Source organism: Syngnathus typhle, linkage group LG14 (genome assembly GCF_033458585.1).
Source record: "Syngnathus typhle isolate RoL2023-S1 ecotype Sweden linkage group LG14, RoL_Styp_1.0, whole genome shotgun sequence".
In the NCBI taxonomy this organism is placed as follows: domain Eukaryota; kingdom Metazoa; phylum Chordata; class Actinopteri; order Syngnathiformes; family Syngnathidae; genus Syngnathus; species Syngnathus typhle.
In genome coordinates, this window is record NC_083751.1 from 1,214,806 (window position 1) to 1,235,645 (window position 20,840).

General features: G+C 44.5%; 1 protein-coding gene across 1 annotated transcript; it reads right to left on the reverse strand.

Moving 5' to 3' along the window:
- Positions 1-118: 118 nt before the first annotated feature.
- On the reverse strand, positions 119-20,604 carry adamts10 (ADAM metallopeptidase with thrombospondin type 1 motif, 10). Its single transcript, XM_061297189.1, has 26 exons — positions 20,465-20,604; positions 16,454-16,805; positions 13,412-13,554; positions 13,131-13,340; positions 11,952-12,111; positions 11,511-11,713; positions 10,981-11,064; positions 9,681-9,826; positions 8,888-8,931; positions 8,641-8,746; positions 8,359-8,505; positions 7,968-8,109; positions 7,642-7,749; positions 7,393-7,538; positions 7,248-7,311; positions 7,073-7,175; positions 6,119-6,252; positions 5,249-5,375; positions 4,636-4,716; positions 4,334-4,497; positions 4,135-4,261; positions 3,721-3,850; positions 3,422-3,626; positions 2,983-3,159; positions 2,264-2,429; positions 119-2,138 (listed from the first exon to the last, which is right to left on the reverse strand). Exons 2-26 carry the CDS (start codon positions 16,554-16,556, stop codon positions 2,029-2,031), a joined length of 3,330 nt encoding a protein of 1,109 aa, XP_061153173.1. The 5' UTR covers positions 16,557-16,805; positions 20,465-20,604; the 3' UTR covers positions 119-2,028.
- Positions 20,605-20,840: the final 236 nt, after the last annotated feature.

Sequence of the window (20,840 nt, forward strand, 5' to 3'; positions counted from 1 at the left end):
TGTTTGACAACTAAACATTTCAATGCTATAAAAATATTCATAAATGAACAAACTCTGAAATAAAATGATATGTATACAGAATATACCGATTAGCAATATGTATGGTCTTAAAATTCAATTTAAAAGTGATTGATTTTGTATTTATTTATTTTACAGTACAGTTTATGCATATGGATGTATGATTCCCGCAAAAAAAGGGAAGATGCATGGAAACTAGTGACGTAAATGAAATTCTATTCTTACCATGGGTGAAGATTCTCCTAAAGCAAATCAGTTCAAGTGAAAACACACATCATTCATAAATAATGACATTTAATAACGTACCGATAGCTCATTGTCGTTCAACAATGTACCATTCTTTAATCACTTTTTAAAACAATGCACAGGGCAGAATGGGCCTTTTAAGAAGCGACTCATCAGAGACAGACATTCTTCAACTTCAAACTGGCTCTTCATGTATATTTCCTGGGAATGATTTGTGAATATATGATTAAAGTGGAGAAAATAATAACTTGGACACCAATAGCACCCTTCCAAAAGAAAGCACCACTATGCAGAAACCAAAAAAAAGAGGAAGCTGCAATCTGCGCAGGCTACAACAGAAGCAAAGCGATGCTGCTTGTCAATTTCTTTCCACCAATAAAAATATAGGTGACAAGAAACTAAATTGGAGCAAGAATAACAGATTGGAAAGCAACATCACAATATATTGGGATACATAGCCACTCTGGGAGAATGATGCATACTTGACATGACACAGGTCAACAGCTAATTGTAATCAGAGATGTGTCCTAATGTGTATTTTTGATTTCCATTTTCTTTTCTTAGTACATCAGGTTTTTGACCTATTTTTCTTTTGGGACATACGGATTTGACTATCCGCTGTTATATTTCAGAGACAATTCCATCTATGATTAACCAAGATGACAATATTAAATATAACTTGATTATCCCTATTATTATTAAAACCTGATATTCTAAAGAAAAAAATGGCATTGTGAGAATTAGTGCAAAAAAAAGAATCTCGAAAGGTTGACTTGCATCTTCAATCAAAGAATTTTGAAACTTTGCTGTCCTATTTTTGTCCGTCTGGGTCATTTGCAATGGAAGTACATTTCCATCATATATGGAAGAACTCTTCTCACCCGTTTGAATGATGATCATTAATCATGTGGCCAAGCCACAAAGGCGACAGTGTATAATTAGACAATGAGTCACAATGCTTCCTTTACTCAGACACTGAATTTCCGTTTGTATTTTAACTTAACTGTCAAGTAAGGGGTTTATTTAACGTGACGGAAATAGCCAGAGCGCGAGATTGGGGCTTCTCGACTTTCTTTCGGAGATTTCATTCAAAGCTGCCAGACCCTGCAGTTTTGCATCCCATAAAATGTTAGCTGCTGATGCTACACGTGCGGCGTTCTGTCCTGTGCAGCATGAAGCTATTTGCGAGAGCCGATAGAACAAACGAATACAAAAAGATGCCGAGCTCAAGATGAATAATGCGGTCAACATTTCAAAATAAACACAATTATACTGTATACCGTACAAGTCCTGTGACTGATGGCACTTTGTGTAAATCCAACTCTGCTCAATTGACTTGAAGAAAAAAAAAAAAAAAAAAAAACGTGGTCAAGTAACAACTATCAGGTAACTTGGACAAAAACTTCCATAATATAGTATACGATATTCCTTTTCATGAAGGTTCCTTTTCAATACAAAATGAGTTCTTAAACACATAGCTGAACAAAAATAGGACCTCTTTACATTGAAGCCAACGCGAACCCAAAGTGGGCCTGAACACCAAAACCCGTCCTTTAGCCAAAGACAGGCTGCGGAAGTAGCACCAAAAATATTACAACGGACGACGGCTTTCAGCAGCCTGTGAGATATGTCATCTGCTCCTTTCTCCCAAGGGTGCTAAGAGGTCCTCGGGTGGTGTCGGGCAGCATCCCAACTTTGCCCTCCTTCAGGTTGCTGCCTGACTCCGTGTGTGTGAGTGTGTATTGTGAGGTTCACCGGTTCAGATCAGTGTCCTTGGCACGTCTTGCAGCACATCTGTCTAAAATAAGGCCGGCTGCAGAACTTGAACCTGAGCACTAGGGGGCAGTAGGCCACAGTGTTCACATCTTTGCACTCTGCAAGGGAGACAGACGCATGAAGTCGTATTAGAACGATGACCTCCGATTTGCAAACCAGAATGTTGCTAAGTAGCTCATTTGCTAGCTCACTGGACTGGCTTGGCTCCACTTTGCCCACTAACCTTCAGGATTGTCTGTACTGATGGGCACAATGAGGTCACATTTGCTCTTGCACTGCTGCATGGAGGCTGGCTTCAGATGTTCCAGACACTCGTTGGATGGCATGCCCGTGTGGGTCAGACATTGCACGGATCGCATCTCCTGACCCAGTCCACACTTGGCGGAACACTGCGAGACAAAAACATACACGGATGCCAGCGAGTGCTCACAGTGACACGGCTTGGTAAAATATGGAGTAGAAATAAGTTGCAGATGTTTATGACATCACCAAAAATAACATTTACCTCTCACATATACACAAAAAACTCAGACTTATGAAAAATAAAAACTCACAATCAATCATAACATGGGCATGAAAAAATATTGGGGGCGTGGGGATCGACAAGTATGCAAATCTGCAAGTGCGGAACCGTGAATATCGACTGTAGTTTGATGTTGTAATAGCACCAATCACCACTAGGTGGCGAACATGTCTTAGTTGTGCACTGGGTCTTATTCTGCCTTGTGGTACATGAATGTTTTTTTGGGGGATTTGGAATGATATTAAATTTTGAGTGAAAATGTACAAAATGAGTTGTTATTTTTATGCACTGGTCAAGAAAAATCCAGAATGTGTCTGCTTCAAATGCTTTGTAATTGAATTGTAGAACTTGAATAGATACGCATTATAAAAATGCACATTTATTCCTATTTAAAATAGCTCATGGGTCTCCTGGCTTACCTCTCCCCAAGGGCCCATCACCCACTGAGGCGGAGGGCATCGCTTCAGGTTACAGCGCACTCTAGAGGTGGGTCTGCCGTACTTGGGGCATTTAGCGTCTGGCAGCGCGTCTCCGCTCTCTCCACTCTTGCACAAAACCACTCTGTGCCTGTAGCCAGGACCGCAGCTGGGAGTACACTGCAGACGGAGCACATGACGATAAACGGAGAGCGAGCGAAAGGGGGGCGGAACAGCGCCGGCCGGGTTCACTGCGGTCACAAGCAACACAAAGCTTTGTCCGCTCAAAAGATGCTTGCAGCTTGCTCACTTTCAGTAAATCAGCTGGATCGAGTTATTTCTCCAGCATGCGCCTTAGCAAAAGACGTCAGAGAAAAGCTCGTCCACGTCAAAAAATGCTGCAACTATGACGCTTGCTTTGATGAGAGCATTGTCTCCCTACCTCAGACCAATTGAGGGCCATCCATTCAGGAGGGCAGCTGTGGTTGTTGCAGGGTTCAGTGAACGAGGGGCGCGAAGGGGGGCAGGCGGAGTCATCCAGGACTTTCTCCTCGGATGCAGAGATTCTCCTTTTGCATAAAACCTCACGTGTCCTCAGACCGCCGTTACAGCTGTGACTGCAGTCTGACCACACTCCCGTCCACCAGCTGGCCATGAAAGTGATGCTTATTTCAATCCACTGTACAACAATGGCACGTGCAACATAGAGGGGGGAAGGAAAAAAAAAAAAAAAGCACTCACGTTGGGGCACATGGCTCAGTGTTGCAGAATCTGCGCCTCTCTTTGGGTTTGTGCTTCTTATCACAGAAATGGTTGTAAACAATGGCGTGATCCGAGAGCTTCCGACACACCGCCTTCTGGATCTGCTCACCTGAAAGCGTGTAGAAACATTCCATTTCAAGTTATTGTCCATGCTTTTGGCAACGATTGGATGTAAACTGTTTTTCTTCTGTTGTTGTTTTTCCCTGCAATGGATGCGCTTTTGCCAAACCATTGTAGCTACAACATCATATTAGCTTTGCCAAGTCATACGTTTTGTTTTATTTGGTCAATCATTTGGTGTCCCACAGGGCTCACTTCTTGGACTTTTTTACTTTACTTCAAACAGTTGTTTGATTATCGGAATGATTTTCAACAACTTTAGCTCTTGTCTACCTCCAGCACAGAGAGCAGAGCAGTGCGACCAGGATGTGTGGTACCAGGCAAAACCAATCAGCGGTTCCCGATTAACAGGCGGATTAAAACGATAGTGGATCCCAGGGTTCTCCTCCTGGACCATAACCTGCACACACATTTAAAATACTATTGTCTTCTGAAATGCATACAGGACACAAAATAAATATGATCTTATTACCATGACAACAAGGGTGATATTTGTCGGTCCCAAAGCCTCAAGTGTTTCTGGGCCGTCAGTGGGTCGCCTGTAGTGGAACGTTGTTCCGGCGACATCGAACCTGTGCAGCGTGTCAGAGGTCAACTTCTCGTTGAGGAGGAACTGATTGCTTTTACTCTTTAACACTGCAACACACAAGAGAGCGGTTTTTCAAATATTTTCGACTCGCCGATGTCGTGGCAATAGCTTGGAACAAATAGCGCCAATGGTTTTGTCCCTGGTTTTGTTTGGAAAACACGATTTGGAATGAAGAAGCGTCTTACCAATGTTATTCAGAGAAATGTTCAGCTCTTGTATGTGGATGAACACGGAGCCTTTTGGGATTCGGATGACCTCTTCGTAACCTGAGCGATGAACACACAGGAGGAATTAGAAAAAGATCCAAACATTGGCCTGCAATAGCAGTCGGTATTAGGAGCGCTAATAAGCTGAGATGGAGATTTCAGGAGACAACGTTTCACCAGCAAACACATCCTGTCCAAGCTGCTTTTAAAAGAAAGAAAACCAAAAAAAAGCAGCACTGCTCTGTGGGCAACAGGAGATGCGATGCATGAGTAGTGTTGAACTGTGTGGGATGTGGATGGAGCGAGCAGAAGCTTCAGATTCCCGGGCAGGCAGCCTGCCTGCCTCAGCCGCCCTTTGGATCACTAAATGCCAATAAGCTGCCTCTTCACTCAATTCCCTCAATCTGTTTTCCTGTCCCTTTCATTTTTGGAGTTTTTACAGGCCTCTTTGCTTTCTTTGTCATCTGTACTCTGCAAAGGATGAAAATGGGGGAAGCAAACAACGATGGACAGACGGATGGATGTGATCCATTTTGCTTTGCTGCATTTCTAGCGAAAAGACACGCGGGACGTGCAAGGAGATGACAGTCACCTCCTTCAGCCGCCAGAGAGTCATTAAAGAGTCCCTCCACGGACTCGCAGCTGCTGGCGTCACCCCCGCAGATCCGACAGCGGTCCTCACGAACTTCCGAGTTGAGAATGCGATCGCAGCCGACGTGCTGCGAGGAGAGAGGCCAGAATGAGCCCTGGGGGTCGCTGGGGGTCACGGGTGAAGGGGCGCAGTCGGTTTGGGAGAGCAGACCGAGGGATTAGCGCTAATGTCTTCCAGACCCTTTTTCCACAACACAAAGAGATCGGATGACACGTCCAGATGTGTTTCGTGATCCCGGGCATACATTATGCTAACGTCAAGGGTGTCAACACTGATATTCTTCATGATGAGCAAAACAGGTGGTCTTTCTCAAAGCTCCAGATAGTCACAACTGCTCTTTTCCTTATTCCTTTCGATCGATTAGACCACCGCTTCCAGAATGAACCACTCGGAATGATGCGTTATCAATTGGTTCCTTGTGATCAATTTATGAAGGGAGAATGGTTGAAGTATTTTCTTACACAAACATTATTACGGTCTTCTATTCCTGCCTCGTCAGACTCCCCAAAAGTAATACAAGTCTTTCTGGTTCTAGTTTCTGGTTCTGTGCGAGAGAAGGGAAAACAGAGAACAATCGAGGAGGAGAAAGAGGCTGAGGCGAACAATGAAAGTGAATGAAAAGCCGGCGTGCAGTATGAAGTGACTCATAGCTGAACTGCAGGGTCACAGAGTACAGGGGGAAAACAGAGAAGGAGGGGGCAAGGAGGAGGAGGAGGAGGTTAGAGAGAACACAAAGATGCACATGAACCAAATGTTCTAACACGCAAAGACTAGAAGATGCAAAGTGCATGCTGTCCAAGTGTAGCTCACCTTACACTCGCCATTGACGCACACATCCAGAGAGTCGTCTCTGCACGGTGTGCCGTCCACCACTGCCGGCGCACGCTCCGTGTAGAAATTGTATCCTTCCGCCAGGCAGTTCAGAGAGCATGTTTTCACCCCACCTACAGCGACACACGAGTACATAGGTGTGCCCCAATGTTAACTGGTTTCTGAGGTTCTGGGTTCGAATCTGGGCTCTGGCCTCACTGTGTGGGTTTGCTATTTTATTTTATTTTTTTTCGATGACCAATTTTGTGCACGCCATTTAATTTCCAGGAATGGTGTCGTATTAATTTTTTTCACTCCGAGAGCCTGTTGACACGCTGACTATGCTGGCTGTGTGTGTGCTGGCAGTGTTGACGGACGGAGGTACAGTATGTGCTGGCGGCTTTGAAAAACGGTGGAAAACTGCAATTCCCAGAGTGCCTAGCATTGGCAGGGCAAGGACTGCTTGCAGCTGTGTGCAGCCTGTCCCCACGGTGTATGCGGCGGGTTAAGTGTGAAGGATAATTGTTCTGAAATGTAGCTTTCTCCGCGACGGCTTTATTTAACGAGCTGTCCGTCCTGAGAGGCCACGGCTGTTTCCGAGCGCTCCCCATTGCATCATCGAGAAGCAAACGGCAAAAAGAGAGGCTCGGCGAGGGAGAAAAGGAGCGAGAGATGAAATGCGAGCCAGGCTTTGACAATGCGGTGACAGTGCGGTGTGACCCGACCTGAACACGCCGGTCCAGCTGCAAGAGATTTGCATTGTAGAATCAGCTGTCTGAGGTCGCAATTGGCTCGCCACTTATCTCTGCGAGTCATTACACGAGTGGAGGCCAAGATTAAAGATACTTTTGGAGTTGAAACCATTTAACTGTCACATCCAGTGCGGAATAGCAAGGGTCCCTGCAGAATGAGATGTTTCATGTGTAGGCAGATTCATCTCCACGCCACACTCACCTCCTCTGTACGGCTTCCAATTGTAGAATTTCCCTCGGAAAGGAACGCTGTCAAAGTTGGAACACTGCGCCTCCCGAAAATCTCGTGAGCCGACGGGGCAATCCTGTCAGACACATGGACAAACCTTCAGGATCCTACAGGTTGACCAAATGAGTGACGGTGACACGGGACTCACGTCGATATTACAGGACCTGTAGCGCTTTCTTTCCCCCAAACAATATTTTCCACCAATGGTGGGCCTTCAAACAAGCACAGAGCATTTGACCGCTATTTTTCAATCTCCATCTCGACTGCGAGGAAATAACAAGGCTGATGTGTACCTGGGGCTGTCGCAATAACGCATGGAGGATGAGACTCCGCCTCCACAGGTCCTGCTGCATTCTTCCCATGGCGACCAGAGGCTCCAGCCTCCGTCCACACCCTCTGGACGTGTCCCGTATGCCACGCAGATCCTCTTGTAGCACCACTGCGAGTCACAACATGCATATTGTGCAAAAGGAACACCCGTCCATCTCAAATGGGTTGACAATATCAATTGGAGTTCTTCCTACAATCAAATCCATCTTTACCCCTTTGTCAATGGTGTTGGTCTGACAGATGGTTCCCTCTGCGGCGGGAATGCTACTGGTGATGCATCGGTTGCTCTTGCTCATGCACCACAGTTCGCTGCAGACCTCCTGTGGGCGTGCGAGAGTAAACAATCAGAGAAAAAGCAAAGAATTGTAACATTTATTTATAGTAGATGTATATATTTATTATATTATTATTATTGTATTTTGTCTATAATGGATTAATACGCATTTTGCCACTTATTTTGCATGACCAGCATGAATCTTGAAATGTGACCATGCAACCAAAACAGGCCAAAAAAGAAAGTGCTGACAAAAATACTCACTGCATATTTACATTGTCGGGATCTGACTCCATACTGGAATCGGCACTGTTCGTCGGCGTCGTAGGCCTGACCCGGGGCGGTGGTGGGGTACACAAATTCCTGTTTTAGGGGCACGTTGTTCAAACAGGAGCCCATACCCGAGCTGCAATACACCCAAAACACAAAAGTGTGTGAATTTCTCTTGCAGTAAAATGAAATATATCTTGCAACATTCTTTGACGAAGCCAAAGGAATGAATTAAATAAATATGCTGACGTAAGCACACTCTCGCTGCATTCTGTTCAGTATCTACGATCATCGTCGTTTTCTAGCCGTAAATTCTTAATAAGCACGGGGTGATTCGATCCAGCACATTTTTGCGGCGTTGCTAATATCTAAGAGGCTGACTCACTCCAGAAAGCTGGTGATGTAATCCCTGCTGCAGGCCGACCAGATGAACGGGTTGGTCTTCATGGTAATGTGGTCGGCCATCAGCTTGGCCGTCTCCTGGGTACGGGGCCCACACGAATTACCAATACCGTCATGGTTCATTCCAAACCTTAAGGTTTTTGAAAAAAGCAATCATGGGTAATGATCGTTTCCTATTTTAGATGGACGGTAGCGGCCTTGCATGACACAATCATACAAACGGGGTCCTAATCATTTCTTTTTCGCTTGCATAGGTTTTACTCACGTATGTCCAATTTCATGGGCGATGGTGAAAGCCGTTCCGAGGCCGATGTCCTCGTTGATGCTGCAGCTCCTCTCCGGCTCGCACATTCCTCCCACGGGAGCAAGTCCTGCACAACAGACGAGTATTCAAATAGAAACTCCTTGGAGAGTCAGAGGTAAGAAAATTGGAGATTCCTCCAACAAATGGGCAAGTTACGCAAGACATGGAAATAGGTTTGACTTTCATTGAAAACATATCTTGTGGTTACCTAAAGTTTCACAGGGCTTGTTTTTTTGGATGCAGATGTCATACCTGGGGAGACAAAATGGAGTCAACAAGAATGCCCTGCAAAATGAGATGTTGTAAGAATGGGGAAATATTTGCGCCTGCAGTGGTTGTATTGTTTTGTGCAGCACATTCAGGAATGCAACAGCATCAGGTTTTTATCACGTGAACATGCCATTGTCTCCTCTGCTTTACTCCAGCAGTAGTATTGACCCAAAAAAAAAAAAACTGTGGAAGAAATAAACAAAAAATTCACATTGCTGCAACTTTGCTTTACTTTTCATTTGTACTTTTTCTGTCCTTTTTTTCTGGTTTTCTAAAAAATAATAATAATAAAATAACCTAATTTCCTTGGGGGGAAAAAAGCTATTCTTAGATTTAAATTTCACACTTATTTAAAAATCACACTTATTTAAAACAAAAAAAAAATGACATTGGCATTTACTTTGACATCTAATAAAAAATAAAAATATACATATACGGCACGCACCTTTCACATCACTATGCTCATCCTCACTATCGTTAAAAGGCATTTATTATGACGTTTCACGATGCCTATTTTCCAGCAAATCAAAATTTTTTACAGGCCTAATAAATGAAAGGAATACATCTGTTTTTTATTCCTTCCAAGCGCATACGAGTTATTGCCAGATAGGCTGAGGCGAGCGGAGCTGTTGTCACTCCACAAAAGGACAAGACGGACTGTCAGCAGGTTCCTCTTTTACCAAACACATCATCGTTTGCGTACAGCCATGGAGATGTTTGATATTCCCGACCTGGTGATGAGTACGGCCGTGTCGTGGTGAGCGATGCCGTTGTCGGGGATGGCGTTCCCGTAACTGCTACGGTGTTGGATCGACTTCTGCCATTTGCAGAAGCTGTCTAAAGACTTGCTTGCGTGATGATTGATCTCTAGTGTGGGCTGATGATGGAGAGGGACAAAAAAAAAATAAAAAATCAATATGTACTGTGCTTTGTTCACACAACCTGACATCTGAAAAGAGATGCATGTCAACAGAAATACTTCATGAAAGTCCGACTGAAACAATAATGGAAAGATGATTACACGGTTCCTTTTCTGATGGTGACAGACTGAACACATGTTCATTTGATTGTATTACGCTTGCCCGGGCCTGCCTGGCACTCTCGCCCCATTTCCGCAAGCTAGTTTGGAACTAAAGCTTCATTGAGTTCAAGTTCAGAAAATGGATTTAAAATCAATAAATAATAATAATTGAAAAAAGAAATTGTGGGCAATTGCTGTTGAGGCGGACTTACTCAATGTCAGATTGTTTTCTTGCCTTTAAGTATCGGTAGCCGGTTTCGGCTGCCCCCTAAGAGTATCCGATACCTTGAAATAAAGCCAGTATCGTATTCCTGGTGTCGTCCTCGCCCATCCCCACTTCAAATACGCGAGGCCCCTCTTTGCCCAAAATGGAAATTGTGCTTAATGACAAACTTGTCTCCACTTGTCGTTTTGTTGTCAATTGGTGAGGTTTTGGAACGATGTGGGAAAATGGCGTTGTCCAAAACACGCATCATTTGCAGTCGAGCGGCATCCCGATGTCATCACATCTGGCACCGCTGCTCGACCTCAAATTTCCATTTGATCGCTTTAAATCACTTTCTGCATTCAATCCCACGCACGGATGCACGATAAGTGAGAAGGTCCGTTCGGGTTTACATCGAGCAGAAGGAAAGGAGGATGGCCAGGAATCCGAGTGATGACATCAAAATGGAATGGTCTCATGCCACAATCCCGCTTTTCTGGGCACACACCGAAAAACGCTTCCAAGTATAACGACGCTAATGAGACTAACATTTATTTCTTCAAGCCAAGTGGCGAGTTATGGAGATAATTTTTCGGTAAAGTATAAATCATCACTCTTTCCCTTTTGGGACAGCTCGAGGAAACCTCAAAGCCACACAGTAAAGACACTTTAATACATCCTCATCCATAAAACCACAAGCGGGTCAACATTAGACTGCGGCCACACACCGCTAACGGAAAGCCAATCCATTTATTCCTCGCTGGAAATGGGCCAGTCAGGCACATGATGGGGAAAGATTCCGTACCTGGTCCTCCATGAGCAGGATGAGTCGCGTCACCACTATGTTGACTGCGTTCCCCAGGCTAGAATCCTGGAACAGTTTGGCAACCTGACCTCCAGGGAAACAAGAAAAGACCAGTCTTAAAAAGCTGACAGATGCAATTGCATCATAGAAAATGGCCACGCTCGAAAAAAAGAAACGGATTTGTGTTGGTTAACTATTTAGTAGTCCATTTGATGAAGACATTTCTGACAAAGAAGTCAGAAGCTGTACTCTTGTCATGACAGCTATCAAGAGTCATTTGGCAAGGTTTGCTCCATAGTGGATAGAAGCTTCCTTTTTCAACAATAGCCACTAAACAGCCAATCATGAGGCACATTCCAAAGATGTGTGTGTATTGCTCCATGGTGCCGAGTGATTCTCTGCAGAGGTGCAAAACGCTGCAGCTGACAAAATACAGTACGCAACTTCCCCGTGCAGGCCGAGCTTACGAAAACAACGGGACGAGAACACCTTCCATTCTTCTTCTGTATTTTGTGTGTAGTGAAACTTACAATATTCATGAGGGCCAGGATGTACTGCTCGATGTCCTTGCGACCATGGTAGCCCACCATCATCTTGTCGGCCACCACCAGCGTCTCCACGTAGCGCTCCCAGCTCACCGAGCGCTTCAGCGGCAACTGACCTCGACCCACGTGATGAGGAGGCGTCTTGAGCGTCCTTTGCCACCACGAAGAACTTTTCATTGACTTCTCATCTGAGGAACACAGATGAATATTCTCTCAGGAAAGCCACGAGTGATTTAAAAAAAAAAAAAAGAACATTCCAAGAATGGCGGTTGGATAAAGACTCAATTTGCTGCTATTTTAACTTTTAGTTGTCGTAAAATGAATCATATATTTACTCAGCAACGCCCTGTAACACAGACAAGCGGAAAGGCAGCTGGCCGCGCGGTTTGAACGCGGACGTCCGGCCAGAATCTTTGCCGTTCTTACCGGTGACGCCGCAAGACTGGCCCTTGTACTGATGGCGGAGCGACGAGCGCTTATAAACCACATGGGGGTGCCCCTCGGCCCGGTCCGGTTTGCTCCGGTTAGTTGGCGAAATCAGGGGTTCAATCAGATACTCGTCTCCCCCGGCAACAATCACCCCTTGCTGCGGAGATAAAAAAAAAGAACACATTGACATCAAAAGGAACCCGTGTGAACGCACGCATGAGAAGAGCCAGCTCCCATACAGGGCGACAACGCTTTTGATTCTGTTTAGATGCGCCCGACTCAACTCGGAACCGGCCGGCCCGGCGGCAACTTTGTTCCGTCCGCTGCGGCGGCTATCAAAGAGCATCTGATCCCATAATAAAGTTAGTGATGCTCCCGTGGACATACCACCCGCTCGCTCTGGCTGGTGTTCATGCAGTAATTAAGTGTGCGCTTTAGTAACGCTTTGTGAACATATCTAATCCCTCACTTGTGTTATTGCAAGGCCTGCTGTGTGTGGTGAGAGGATACATTTAGGATGGGAGTGGAAGGGGGAAAAAAATCTAATGATCAGAGTCCAATTTCAAAAGGTCCACACATCACTGCTCTCTCAGCAAGTGCATGCCAGCCATCTGTTGTGGTGTCCAAAGCTGACTTGATGACACTTTGAGACAGCTCAGATGGAAATAATAGGACCTATTTTTGTGAACTAACTTGTTGACTACTACAGCTTGACTTGATGTTCTCCTCCGTTTCCCCAAAGTGTCTTTGAACAAGCGAGAGACGCTTGTCTACAGAGTATGAGGAGGTTCTGCTCATCCAACTGCCTCTCTGATCTTCTGGTTCTCCTCTTTATGAAAGTAGTGATCAAATGTGTCTGTAGATGTTTTTTTTTTTTTTTCATTATTGTCTATGATGAAAATCAAAAGTCACATTATTTTAATTATTTTAATTTTAATTATTTTATTTAGATTTATTTTCATTTGAATTATTGTCTATACTGAAAATCAATGTTTTTTTTTCATTATTGTCTATGATGAAAATCAAAAGTCACATTATTTTAATTAGAATTATTTTATTTTGATTTATTTTCATTTGAATTATTTGAATTATTGTCTATACTGAAAATCAAAAGTCTATTTATTTTGATCAGTTTATGGACTTGGCACTTTCAACCTCAGCTTCAAAACTTCTTACCAGGCCGTTACAGTTGCTGAGGGCCACTTTGCTGGAGTGCGGCTGTCCTTGGAGGTGTCCTACATAATGGCAGTGTGAAGAGTAAGGATGACTCCAGGCTAATCGGCCTCTTTTCCAATACTCCACCCTAAACTGGCGGGATAACAGTCCACCCTGCAGCGTCAGGTTCAGCAGGAAGTTGTTGCGCGATGTAGATAGCTGGTAGTAGAGCTGAAAATAGACACAAGGTTAGGGTTGAAGGTAATGCTAGAGCTGCTGTCAGAAGATCTTTGGAATCCTACAGAGGTGTCAATTGATGTGGTTTCTCCTGTACTGCGTCTTCTTCGGTGGTACTGAGAGGCTTTTGTGTGCAGCGTCTCGCCGTCGGGTCCTACGCGAACCGGAATTGCAATCTCGTACTGGCCAAGACTGGACAGGAAGGCAGCTGAGCAAGGAGACAAGATGAAGATATCAAACAATGTACAGGACGCTTAAGACAACTGCTGACTCTGTCCCAACGAGATTTACAGTCCAAAAACACGAAATAACAAAAGGTTAGTACCGTAATTTTCGGACTATAAGTCGCGGGTTTTTTTCATAGTTTGGGTGGGGGGGCAACTTATACTCAGGAGCGACTTATAGTCCGAACATTACGGTACATCAAATGTCTGGCTTCCAGGCAGAGACAACACACATAGTTAAAGAATAGCTCATTAAAAAAACTATTTCCTCTTCGCACAAACAATCAAACAGGTGCTATTAACATAACACTTGGGGCAATAAATGGGGAGGCGTTTATTAGTAGTCGCTATCATTACTCTTCATGGATGACAAGTTAATGAGACCTCACAGGAGGAAAGGCCACAAAGAACAAAAGATGTTAGTCGCAAACAAGACAATCATGAAACGCAGCCACGTGACAGCTAACGCACATTCATCACATTTAATTCAATAAGCTCCCCTGCTGGAAGTCCAAAAATAAAATGGCTATCAATGTGTTTGGGTTGCATTTAGAGTGGCGTCGAGTTACATAGCAATAAATATGCAACAGATGTGCCGTGCCGTTTGGCTATTTTAACAAAACAACACGGAGGTGTTTTAACCACGTTCAAGCAATTAGCAGGAGACATTTACATGCATGGTTAGACAGTGAAGACAGCGCTCACGTTGATCGAGTGATTGATTGCACATGATTCCGCAGGCATGCAGAGACGCACCCCTTGACTTCATAATCGAAAATAAAAAAATACGACATCTGTTTTAAACACTTTCTATCAACCGGTGTTGTTTTTGTGCTAGCCTTTTATTAGGGGGAACTTTTGTTTGTTTTTCTTTCCAGTATCCACCACCAAAAAACATCCGTCCAGCCATTCTCATAATTGTGTGAAGGCGAAGGCCTTCACACATTGATATTGTACTTTATTATTAAACAACTTATTCCTCCCACTTTTTTGACATCTAACTACTCCCACATGTTTCAACCGATTCACCTCGTTCAACCTTTCACACGTTCCAAAAATTCATGGCACGCTTGCCAGTATTTTTCGCGTTCATAACATTTACCGTTTTTAAGTAATTAGCAAATTTGTGCCTTTTATTTCCCCATTCATTCTTAATGGCAATGTCAACCCGAGCCAGTTTCCTGTAGTGGGTTCGATTCCCACATTGGGCGTCATTAATTATTTTACTCTTTATTCTTCCCGCTTATCATTTTCAACGCTTATCATTTGTAACTAACATTCGCATTCAACATTCATTACATTAAGCAATTTCCACCACTTTGATTACGTATTCGCATTCAACAAACACATTCATTACATTAACCAATTGCAACCACGACATAGTAAGGGACTCAATTAGCTCGTGGGAAACACAAGTGATTCCAGTACACGAGCATCATTCCCGAGTGGTATCAAAACCCGCGTCAGTTCGATTCCCACATTGGGCGTCATTATTTATTTTACTCTTTATCCTTCCCGGTTATCATTTTCAACGGTTATCATTTGTAACTTTTGTCATTCGCATTCAACATTCATTACATTAAGCAATTTCCACCACTTTGATTACGCATTCGCATTCAACAAACACATTCATTACATTAACCAAATTCAACAGGTACTGAGGTAGGAACCTGATTAGCTCAGTTGGAAACACAATGGCAATGTCAATCTGCGCCAGTTTCCTGTAGTGGGTTCGATTCCCACTTTGGGCGTCATAAATTATTTTACTCTTTATTCTTCCCCCTTATCATTTGTACCTTTTTTGTAACATTTGTAACGTTTCATTTTTAACGCTTATCATTTGTACCTTTTTGTAACATGTATTTGTAACATTTTCCCATTTATTTCACAATTATCTATTTTCCCTTTGTATTCTTCCCGCTCATCATTTTTAACGCTTAACGTTTGTAACTTAACATCTGCCTTCGCCTTCACACGCAATTTCTTCCGAAATTGCAATTCTAGTTACATATGTTTTTGTTTTTTTTATGTATATTAACATTGGGCCTTATGATTAGGAGGTGAACCTCTAGTTTGCTTTTTAACTGCAGCTTTCATCTTTTTGATCCATAAAGACTCATGAGAATAAAGTGCTAAATTTAGGTCATCTCATAAATGCTCCCAAAACATCTATGAGCAGGGCATCACCCTAGTTCCTCTTATCAGCAGTGGAAGGAAATACTCTGGATGGAAAAATGGTCCTCCCTCCATGCGGGCCACGAGGTCAACAGCCTCTCAGACCAACAGCCCATTTTTTTAAAACAATGCTCACTCACAATGGAGTTTGCTGGTCACATGTTCCTTAAAGGTATCAAAATATTTTTTTTTAAAGTGGGGTTCCTAGAAAAGCAGCATGGTTGAAGACAATTGGCTGTGAAGGGGTCAGAGGTCATGTTTAGGAAGTATACAATTACATTCTTGTTCAGGACAACCAGACCTTTCCTTGGGGGGTTTTGGTCATTCTAGAGACGTATATGTGGGGGAGGAAATATGGGCTTGGGGGGGGCCAAGCGTCGGATTTGTGAGAGAGGTGAGATGGAGTCAGGAAATGCACACGAGGGGTGGGCTTCAAACTTCAAAGTCCTTGGTCTCCATTTGATGAAGCCCATGGGATCTGAACTTTAGGGGTGGTCAGAATGTCAAGTATTTTGGCAAGATCATGCCAAACCACAAAATAAATGAAGCTCAATTTAGCTACACTGTCCATTGAATGTATTTGCATGGAGTTTTTGTTCTCATACGAAAGGACGGACGGAGGTAAGTGAACCTGGTGGAGGAACCTCGCCGGCAGAGTTCACGATGGGCTTTACAGATAGCTGCTAAGTCGTAAACGTCTCCTCTCACCTTGCGACTGTGCAAACTCATCTCTGCGACCTCCCGCGACCTCTGCGGCACCCATGACGACAGCGACAGTGCAGATCACAGCAGTCCTCCATAGCGTTTCCATGGTTACCACAGTAACAGAATTCAGTGCAGTGGTCCCCGAGCTTCGGTCCCAACATGTCTCCTGCCCTCTCTGGTGCCCCCTCGCCTAGCAGCGGGACAGCTCAGCATTCTGCTCGGCCGCGGCTTCAGCAAGTCTGGAGTCGGACATGGCGGTCTTTCCCGAGCTTTTCTCTCAGATGGATCCAGGAGGAGGCCTCCAGATGAAAACCAGTTCAGAGGCAAATGTAGGAGCAGAGTCCTCGTCGCAGCCCTGTAAAGGAGAGTGTGGAAAATTGGAGAGAGGAAGGAAGGAACCAAACAACAAATTTAGACCTTGTGGGAAATAATAAAGTTGTTCAGCAGCAAGTATTGCATGTTTCAAAGCTAATCGATCCTGGCTTTGGCAAAAGCCAGACCCCATCTTTCACTCGGATGGTCAAAGACAACAGCAAGTTCAAACCTGAGTTTCCCTGGGCCTCACTCCTTAAGCTAAGCTGGCTGCCCACTGGAAAGAGTTCAAACACAAAGGACGCATTGATGCTGTCAAAAGCCCAAACGGGGACTTAAGTACCGTAATTTTCGGACTATAAGTCGCACCGGAGTATAAGTCGCGTAAAATGCCCATAAAAGTGAAAAAAAAACATATATATGTATATAAGTCGCTCCTGAGTATAAGTCGCCCCCCCCCCACCCAAACTATGAAAAAAAACGCGACTTATAGTCCAAAAATTACGGTAGGTATTATGGTAGAGAATGAGCCAATTTCAGAGGAGCAGCAGGTTGCCATCACCGCGAAGCTAGCTAGCTGTGATGTTGATAGCATGGCTGATAATAATGCTCATAATTGGCTGACTTTTTTGAAATGGTCTCCATGCGAGACCCACTATGCGAGTGATATCTTACCGCATTGATTATGGAATCCACAGTGACTTTAAATATATAGCAAGAGGTTGAAGATGGAAAGCAGCGGTGGAAATGTCATGGAGGTAATTATAAAGATATATAGAGTGGAATGGTGAGTCGCCGCAGAGCTGCACATTTAAACGTCATGCAGAGACGTCACATCAAGCAGCTTTGTCATCTGCGTACTATTACCCGAAAACGACTTCATCGCCACAAAATGACATCGGAAGAGCCGTCCAAATCACAATTCGCGCTGCATTTTACACTAAAGTCGATAAATAGCAAGAAGGCCACAAATATGCAAAAATGCATGAGAAAATTGGACTTGGATGCAATTGGGTTTACCTTGGATTGGCCGTGACTCGAAAACCAAAAAGGATATTTTCTCAGAGGTCGAGAAGAGTGAAAAAGAAAACACGCGGCACCGCTCTCATTTTTCTGATACCGTAAAAGTCATTCATAATAAATAAAGAATTCCGTTATTGCTCTTATCTTCCGCCAGTTACAAGAAGAAAGGAAAGCAGGTCAGATAAGAACTTGGATAGGGAATCTCGTTTTCATAGGGACCTCTTTCTTTGACTGGACTCTCATTTTTCCTACTCGACATTGCAGTGTCAGCTAAACTCCTCCACTTCGAAAAGCCTGGCCTGGTCTTGCCGGGCCGCCCCTCCTTCTCTTCCTCCTTTCCTCAAAGCCGTCTGGGGAAGAGAAGAGCAAACGGAGACACCGCACGGGCCCAGATGGCTGGCAGCTCACCAACTGCAGCCAAAGGTAATCGGAAGCAGATGGGAAACCTTTAGGTGACGAGAGCAGGGGAGCAAGTTTCCTCGTGAAGAAAAAAAAAAGGGGGGGGGGGGAGACACGGAAGAGTGCGAGCTACTCGCGGCATTCTTCGGACTCAACTGGCCGAATGCAGCACGAAGGAATGGCCGCGGCGTGCGCTGTACATGATGGCTTGGCTGAAACGCTGAGCTCCGCTTCTCCACTTGGTGGAACAAGTGAAAGTCTCTCCCTTCCCCTCCCTGGGGCTTTCTCCCAGTCATTTCCTGCGCAAGCCCAAGTCCACTACGTTTCATTAGCGCTGCTCCCACTCTCGATTTATGGAGGGGCTTATTAAACTTGCAGCTTGATATCAAGTGCTTTTCATTACCTCAACTCTCATCTCGTTTTTGTTAGACCTTGAGGGGGGAACTAGACCTCCCCAAAGCAGTCGCCTTTCAAGTCCAGATTCTTAAAACAATTTGTGGACATAACGTTCATGCGCCGTTTCTCTAAAGCTCCCTCAGTGAGCGATAAAGTCATCAAAAAGTTGGTTTGCATATGTCTCGCACGTTGCTCGGAGGCTAAATAAACACGTTCCTCAGGGCACGGGCCTCGGCTCGGATGAAGACATCCGACGAAGCTCGGAATAGACAAGAGAGAAATTGGAACGAGCTGCAGACAGGCCACACGGTTTTTGGCGCAATCACAATTTGCAAAAAAAAGGGGAAAGACGAAGGAGAGAAGAAAGAGGCCGTTGTTGTAACGGGAGGGAGAAAAGTTGGACCACTCGGGATAATTGGGTGGGAATTTAAGGCCGGGCCAAATTTGCAATGTAATGATGCTGGCCGGCTGGCCATTTGCGGAATCTTTTTTTTCTAGGAAGCCCATCTAGCGCTAAAGTGGGAGATACAGTGAGTTTATAGTTTATGAAAAAAAAGAAAAGCTCTGCTTGTTTTTAACCGCTGCCAGATAGTGTGCAGCTATCCGAAAACTAGCCGGCTAATCCGAACCATATGAGCGACTCGGAGTAAAGTTTGTGTGGCGCACACAGATGCTAAGTGTCCGAGTCTCACTTCAAGTCTGGCACCCGCTCACCATGCTCAAGAGTCTGCACTTTGATCAAAGAATATGCTTTCACTTGACTTTATGATTGCATTAATAAAGCAGCGGTGCAGCTTCCCTTCTTCTAAAAGGACCTTGAAGCTGGGGGATCAAATGGCCCGTAAGAATGGCCAGACTGATTCAGCGGCAATTATGACCTCCCTAGCTGTCCTGAAAAAAAAAAAAAAAAAAACAGACGGACATTCTAAGAGATGAAACCCCTGAACAGGTGATGACGGTAATGCAAAGCAGGGGGGGGGGGGGCGATCACAGACGAAACTCCCACTCTGTCTCGCTCGTAGAATGGATTCCTCTCTCCATTTCCCCAAATAAACAGAGTGCAGATGAAACGTAGGAATATAAACAAGCCTGAGAACATCCAACGTGAACCCCTCACTCTGAAAATCTGCCTTGTAAATCTGAAACAATATTTAGGGAGCGAGAGAGAGAGCGCTGACTCGACATGGACCCGGTCAGGCCGCGGATTTGCACACGCAGCAGAAGCTCGCGTTCTCCGGCAGATGTTAAGAAAATCATCCAAATGAATCTTCTCTAATGCTGCCATCTAAAAAGTATCCACAAAGAACTAAGTGTGTTGGAATATAGGAGAGTTGGCAATGCACGGCCTGGAAAGGGCTTATCAGTGTCCTCTGGTGGAGAGCACCAGCATGTCTGGGATGAAAATGTGTGCATGCAACATTTAACAAAAACATTCCGTCTATTTTCTATATGAATTATTATCACTAGGGTTGCAGGTGTGCCGGACTTGACTGTATATACATACATTTGCATATAGTTAAGATTCCTTCATGTAAATATGGCTGTACATAATTTAGGCTGCAAATTGCTGCCTCAGCCGGTTGCCCTTTCCCATGTGTACCTGACCTGTCAGCTGTTGGTCACCTCTGTCCGTCCCTCTGTCCGTCTGCTGTCTCGCGCGCGCGCATGCACATGCACACGGACTGTCATTAGGTAACTAATTGACTTTTCAGACAGCGAATGGAAGAAATAATAGCCATTGTGCTAGCTCACCGAAATGACATATGAATGTATTACAATTAAAGACATATAATATTGCAAAGGCAACCCAAGAAATTAGGCGAAAGCGTCTTAATTAATTTGAGCGGCTTTTGCAGGTAGAGCACCTGGGCTTGGTGACCTTACCTCTTTCTCAATCCGTGTCCTCCGCACAAGTTTCCGCTGCGTCTGCTAAAGCTGAGGAGACGCCGGCGGCTGACCGAGCTGAGCTGAGCTGGGCTGAGCTGAGCTGAGCTGAGGGGACTTGATTCCTTCTGTGTCAGCCCAGCACCTTAAAAGTCTTCAAGTTAGCTGTGATGATACACCTCGTTTCCGGTTGACATTAGACAATAAAAGTCTTTCAGGAAGTAGTACTCTTTACCCTCGGTTTTTCAATCTGAAGTATGTTCAGTATGTTCCATAAAAGTTCCCTTGTCATGTTTTCCTCCTTATTTTTGTCCAGAAAAACCAAAATACATTAAAAAGCCACGATCCATTGGTTTTCCAGTCCAGCCTATTCTTA